We start from the raw sequence: 6,958 nt of genomic DNA, 5'->3' as shown, positions 1-6,958 counted from the left end.
ACCGCACTAAAGGAAAAGCCAAGATCCCATTTGCTGGTGGGGGGGAGTAACCCTGTGCAGATTTTCTCTCTGAAAGTATGGGTGGGGAATTGGGATCATGCCTGCTGGCCCCAACCTCCATGCCTTCAGCAGAATGCCTATTCCAGACATGGGGTCCTTGGCAGAAGGGGTGTTGTGGAGCTATTACATCATGCTTTCCTTTAACGAATACTAGAAAAAAGATTGGAAGAAACTGGGAAAGATTCTGGGAACAGGTGGGTGATGAGCAGAAGACAACATCCTCTCCCCTCTACTACTAAAATTCTATGAATAAGGCAGGACAGTGATGCCATAAATGCCTGATCTGGAAGCACCCTGAAAGCAGCCCCTGAGAGATGAGGTGAGGCAGCTACTACTCTGCACAGTCCCTAATGATTTGGCATGGAAATTTTATAAGGCAGCCTTCCCCAACCTGGTGCCCTCTATATGTGTCAGACTATAACTAGCATCCCCATAGCTGCTGGAGGTCCTGGGAGTTATAGCCCCACACGTCTGGAGAGCATCAATTTAGGAAGTATGATTTAAAGAACTGTTTAATAGCAATAATCCTCTTTGTGCTGCTCATACCGGTTCTAAGCAACTATGTATAGTCTTCTCCCTCCTTTTGTTTTCCTACCATGGCTAGAGTGGATGAGAGTAATGGAAGCCTGTACCCTTAAAGCTGGGCTAGTATGAACAACAACAACTTGGTAGTTAGTGTGTTTCATGGGGGGCTGCTGAGATCTGTCTCCAACCTGCTGAGAGAAGAATTAGGAAAACATGGCAGTGGGATGCAGCCTGATGGATTGTAGCACAGAGAACTGTTCTCTTTTCATCCTTAGGTTAATAAAAGCTTTGTCCTGGGGTGTGGTGGGCAACCTTGGGCCTTTGTTCCCAGATTTAGAGTGGGGTGTGGGTGTCGTTGCTGTCACTCCTTGAGAACTCATCGGCTCTGGAGGCTTATGGAAATGCTGCAGGCCCTACCAGCTCTTCCCCTGCTGGCCACTGAGTTTGCCCAGGAGGACAGTATCCCTTTGTGCTGCCTGGCCCCAGAAAGCTCTCTTTGGTCAGAGCATTTCCTGCTATGAGCTAGTGACTAGTCCCAAAGGGCCCCTTGTTAGAGGACTGGATGCTTCTTGTCCTCCTCTCTTTTCTTGCCCTGGGCCCAACAGGCAGGGTCAGCAACACAGGGGGCCACAAGGCCAGCAACATTCTGGGCCTTGTTCTGAAGAAAAGGATGATTGTGCGTGGGCAAAAGGCACCATCTCAATGTGTCTTTGTCCAACAGAGAACTACAGATCCTGAATGGACAGAAGGAGCCCTACAGATTTTCCTCTGTTAGGCTGATTGCCAGTTTTTGCATTCAGAGATGTGAAGATTGGGAAGGACTGTTGAGATCGTCCAAATTTGGCTTCCTATGCAAAATGCAAAAGGAATGACTTCCTCCCATTTGTATTATGTCATGGGATTTCTGCAGTGTCTGACTACATTAAAACATCTTTCCAGGAGGAGGGCTGGCCTTCATCGGAAGCCTGCAGCTCTTGCTTATTTATTAGATGTGTACTCTGCCCTTCCTCCAAGACGGACAGAGCAGTGTTTTAGTCTCCCAAGAACCAGGCAAGGAGTGGGGGTGGGTGGGGGGTTAAGCTGCTGAAAGGATGAAAATTTGCTCCATGGCTGAGTTGAATCTGGCTTCCCTCATCCAAATCCAAAATGTTCTTGGCCACCACATCATGCCGGCTTTGGAGAACCACCTATCCTCTTAGCCTTTGGTGTTGTAATGGTTAATTGCCCTTGCTGTTTGAAATGCTGGACCTGATTAGAATTTGTCTAGTTTTAGCTTTTATTTTTATTGGCTGTTCTCTTCCCATTGTCTAGATTAAAGGGCTGTCTTGTGGTACCTAAAACCTTCTCCTCTGTGAAAGTACACTTCAATCAGTTCACCTCTTAACCTTCATTCTGATAAGATGAACAGGCTTGCATTTCTGATGTCTTTTGCTTTTTCGACAAATGCCTCTGTTTTTGAAATCTGACTGGTAAATGGACAGTGGAGCCTGAACTGGACATGGTGTTCACCATCTATTATTACTACATTGCATTTATATCCTGCCTTTTTATCTCTTGTGAGGAGCCCAAGGCAGCTTACATAGTTCTCTACTCTGTTTTTAGCCTCACAGCAACTATCCTGTGAGGTAGGTTAGGCTGAAAGCTTGTGAGTGGCCCGAAGTCACCCAGCGAGCCTCATGATCTCCCCAGTCCCCAGTCCTTCACTTTTACCACCACACTTACTCTAGCAATGATTGCTTCTCTGTTAATTTATTAAGAGAATTACTTTACTCAAATGATTTGAGCAGGTCTAATAAATCAGATTAAGTCATGCTAACATGCTGTGGTCATTGGTACCTTCCAATCCAGCAATCCTATTCCTGTTTCCTCAGAAGTAATTCCCTTTGTGTTCAAATAAATTTGTTTGGAATTGCATTAAGTCCCACTGTTTTGCTGGTGAGCATACAAGAGTTTAGGTATCTAAGAAACTGCCATATACTGAGTCAGACATCAGCCCCTCCAGCAGAGTGTTGTCAACACTGAATCTGGCAGGAGCACCTCAGGATTTCAAGCAGAACATTTCCCTGCCCTACCTGGAGCCACTGAGGATTGAATTTGAGACCTTCTTCATGAAACGCATGTGTTCTTCCACTGAGCTGCAGTCCTCAAGCAAGTTTTGGGGTGCATGCCAGTTTAAAATGTGCAAGTCTGAAGCCTGCCCCACTTTGCTCCACAGGAAGTGACCTTTTTGTGACTTCTCTGGTGCACACTACAAACATCCTCTTTGGGTGTACCTGTTGGGGTGAAGTTGTGCATTTTTAGTTTTGTTGAGAAGTGACCCTCTTTGCATGCCTGCTTTATTCTCACGCATCAGATGATGCAGACCCTAGCCCACAAAAGCTTATGCCATAAGACCTTAAGGTGCCACAAGACCCTAAATCAGCGCCTACTTCCATGGACTAACATTGCTACTCTTCTGGGATTTGCTCTATTTTCAGTATGGCCAGAGGAAATGGAGCTGCTGGGACAGGATTGAGGTGCCAAGTTTGGATGCCAGAGGAGAGATCATCACCTTGAGGGACCTCTGTGATCATATCCAGGTGAAGTATCAGGTTTCATGGGCAGGTTCCTACAAGAACTCAGAGTGCATGTGCTGCAATGGCCTGTTCCACTGCTACATGTAGCAGTGACCTTTTTCTCCACTCTACATGTTTCAGCAAGGGAGCTTCTCTGCTACATCAGGCAAGCCAGCAGTGCAAACGCTGAAGTCTGTGAGCAGCTGGTGGACACAGAGCTTAGAATGTGCACATCATACCTCTCAGTATTATCTGTGATGGGTCTGATTGACCCATCTCCTCCTCAGTGCACTCCACATCCTTTCTCCTGGCCCATTCAGCCTTTTGGATTAGATTTCTCCCCTTGAACTGGACTCTTGAAGCCATCCACATTTTTTTCCTAGCAGCTTGCTCAGGCTCCCCTTGATATCTTCTCTCCTAGCGTTAACCTAGCCCAGTGAAAGTCCAATTTAGAGAGTGCATGAGGATTGTCACTGTGATGCTGACCCCTACCTGCTTGTTACAGAGGGAGCACTGTCTGGTTCCACGGATGCTATTCTATGGGACAGCTACTCTCTATGATGGATCTGCAAAAGAAGAGTTACGAGAAAAGCAGCTTTCTTCCAGGTAGGAGAATTACAGGGACATATCCTTGAAAACTGGGAGGTTATCACCTCCTTAAATCTTCCTTGACTAGTTAAAGATGGTTCAGACTTAAGACAAGAACAAAGGGAGCCTTTCCACATTATCAGCTGTTTGACACAGGTAGAAATGGAAACAGGGCCATAGTCTCAACAGCTCGGCCCCTTTTACATCTACTAATGTCACAGACTCCCTCTGGCCTTCGCAGCAACTGGATGTGCCTGGGCCTTTCTAGCAGCATCTGGACATCCTGAAAAGGGCCAGGCATGGCTTGGAAAGAATGGAGTGAAGCTGAACTGACAAAGCAGACTTTTGGCAGAAGACTTCCCATTCTGAGGTCCATCCCCAAAAGTTATCCCTACCTTCACATGGCTCTTTTCTCTTAACCTGCCTCCTGCTTCAGCCTCCTCCTTTTCCTCTTCTATGTCTTCATTAAAACATTCATCCTATTGTCTTTGGGTTCTAAAACAGGTCCCCAGTTTTTTTGCAACCATTTAGAATCTTACCAGAGAGTGTTAAAGTAAGCTGAGACAAAGCAGCTTAAAATGACTCCCAAGCAGGCAAAACTGAGAATTTACAAAGTGTCCACACTGTCAAGTACTGATTCTCTTGCTTCTCGTCAGAGTTGAGGGGAACCAAGGAGGTCTGCTAGTGCCTGGATAAGACAGTGGGGGCAGGCCTGCGTAGACACAGTCCCAGTGAGCCCTTTCATTTTGCTCCTTTGGTCGGTGGTTGCACTTGAATCATTTTCTTCTCTTTTTTGCTTCTGCGTGCTGAGTCTGGGAAGGAGCAGGGTTGGTGGCTCTGCCTGTGACTTAGGAGGAAGGCAGGGGCAATCTCAGGAGTGAGGGGCAGGGAGGGCCGTGGCTGCCCCGTTTCAAGGCCCCTACAGGGAGAGCCTGGGTACTGTAGCAGCAGCAGCTGCAATGTCTCTGCGTCCTGTCCCCGTCCACGCTGGGTAAACATCCTGCTGTCAGCACCTCCTCCGCTGCTTCCTGGGGCAAGCAGGCCTATCTCAGCCCAGCCTCAGACAGGCCGTGCTGGGCCTCTGCCATCCACATGCATCCAGAGGCAACGTGAGTCCCCCGACTCCACAGTCTTTCCAGACCCCTTGGCAGCCTTTCCTGCTCTCTGCCCACTCCCTCTCCCTCAGCCCCACTCCAGAGCAGGCCGCAGACTCAGCCAGGCCGTCGTACTTCAGCTGTGATGGCTGTTTGTTAAGAAGAGCAAGCGAGAGTGTCCTTGGCTCCCCGTGCTCTGCGCAGCCTTAGGACAGGAGGCCGGGGAGGAGGCATGGCATGCTAACGTCCTTCCTTGGAGAGACCAAATTAATTTCCTCCTCAGCTTCTGAACCTCCTCAGACTGCACACAGTGCATGAGGACTGTGAGGTAAACAGGGAAAGGGAGGCAGGGCCAAAAGCAGTCAGTTTAAGTCACCCATTTTGAGGAATCAACACTGGGAGAGGGCTTTTGCTTGTGGAGTTTTCCAAAGACATCTGGTAGGCCACTTTGTAAAACAAAATGCTAGACTGGGTGGGCCATTGGTCTCCCTTAGAAAGGCTCTTCTCATGGATGTGTATGCCTCTTTTTTTGGAATTTGCCAAACAGGCATTGTGAATAAGAATCCCCTAACCCGAGTCAGCCAGTTGATCCTGCAATGGCTGTGGTGACTGGATCAAGAATCATAGAATAGTAGAGTAGGAAGGAGCCAGAAGACCATCAGGTCCAGCTCCTTGCTCAGTGCAGGAATCCATGCTAAAACATCACTCTCAGAGTTGGATGTAGCGCTGCAGTTGTTACATGTGGAGGAGGAAGTGTAGCTGATATTCAGCAGAGCAAGTGACAGCTCCCTGCTCCCTAGCAGTCCTTCACCCAGCACCTTACTTGCCCTCTGCTTTCACTTTCTTAGGCTGACAAACCAGATTCGCCAGACCATGGAAGAGGGGCGCCGGTTCTTAGTGTTGACAATGGTCTGTGAAGATGAAGATGAAGAGGATTATATACCACCTGTTCATGTCTGGATCCAACCAATGACACATGAAAATGGTGTGTGTCATTTGTGTGTGTCTTCGTACCCATGTTTGTGAAAGGCAGAAATGTATAAAATGGATTATGATAAGCATAAGCCAGATCCACACTAACTGTAACAGCCCAACTCCATTCAAATCAGGAACTTACTCCTTGCTTCATTTAAGAAAAGAATGCTCACACACTGGGCTGTTTACACAGTTATTGGTGGTTTATTTAAGCCATGATGTATGCCAGGCAGCGTTTGCCTAATTATCCCTCCTGATGTGGCTTGTTATGCCATTGAAACCCAGGCAGCATATTGGTGGAGAAATAACCTTCAAATAACCCATGGGCTTTTGTTGGGGTTTTTTTGGGGGGGGGGCGGTTCCTTTCTAGCAAGCCAGGTTGCCCAGGTTGGGATGGCACAGCAAACCACACCAGACTGAGTGATGGCACTTGAAATGTGCTGCAGTTTAAACAAACCATCATGGCTTGCTTAATCCATGGTAATCATGCAAACCAGCCCATTGTGACAAAGTGCTACACAAAATTGCAGAGTCGGAAGAGTCCTTGGAGATCATCTAGTCCAACTTCCTGGTCAGTGAAGGATTAGCAATGCTGGATGCAACTACAGCCAGTCTTACAAATGGCCACCCAGCCTCTGGCTTCAGTACTCAGTGAAGAAGAGCCCATCAGCTCTTGAGACATGTGTTCCACTGTCAAGGTGTTTCTACCTTCAAGAAGTTTCTCAAGTTTAATTAACTTCCACCCACCAGTTTTAATTGTCATTCCTTCACACACAACAGAGAACATGTTTGCACCATCTTCTGCATGACAGCCCTCCTATCTTTGAAGACAGTTACCACATGACAGTTCCCCTTGTTTCTTCTCCAGGCTAAACATACCCATTCCTCAGAGGATCTGCTGCATCCTGATTGTAATAAACATATTGGTTTGCTCCTAGTTTTGTGTGTTGTTTTATATTCTTATGCGGCTGATGTTATTTGTGCTGTTATTTGTGCTGTTAGCACAAATAACTTGTCTGCCCATTCCATGTTTGTGGTTTGATTTTAACAAAAAGGTTGGTCTCACACATAACTGCAAATCTTCCCTCAAACAGCAATGCTGATAACATCAGATAAAGGGAATTTAGTGACTGGCCTTGCTTTTATCACATCTAATTTAAC

The 6,958-nt window shown here is 47.1% G+C and overlaps 1 protein-coding gene across 1 annotated transcript in view; it reads left to right on the top strand.

The window, feature by feature from the left end:
• Nucleotides 1-6,734, top strand: part of UBA7 (ubiquitin like modifier activating enzyme 7) — a 43,271-nt gene extending 36,537 nt beyond the window's left edge. Inside the window, exons 22-24 of the mRNA XM_044451491.1 lie at nt 3,063-3,164; nt 3,646-3,746; nt 5,671-6,734. Coding sequence (XP_044307426.1) covers nt 3,063-3,164; nt 3,646-3,746; nt 5,671-5,848 — 381 coding nt within the window. The 3' untranslated portion in view covers nt 5,849-6,734. The remainder of the gene's footprint in view (nt 1-3,062; nt 3,165-3,645; nt 3,747-5,670) is intronic.
• Nucleotides 6,735-6,958: the final 224 nt, after the last annotated feature.

This window comes from Varanus komodoensis, unplaced genomic scaffold (genome assembly GCF_004798865.1).
Source record: "Varanus komodoensis strain SLA01 unplaced genomic scaffold, ASM479886v1 scaffold6_2, whole genome shotgun sequence".
Taxonomy (NCBI): domain Eukaryota; kingdom Metazoa; phylum Chordata; class Lepidosauria; order Squamata; family Varanidae; genus Varanus; species Varanus komodoensis.
The sequence above is the reverse complement of the archived record's forward strand: the minus strand, read 5'-3'. Positions and strand labels throughout refer to the sequence as shown.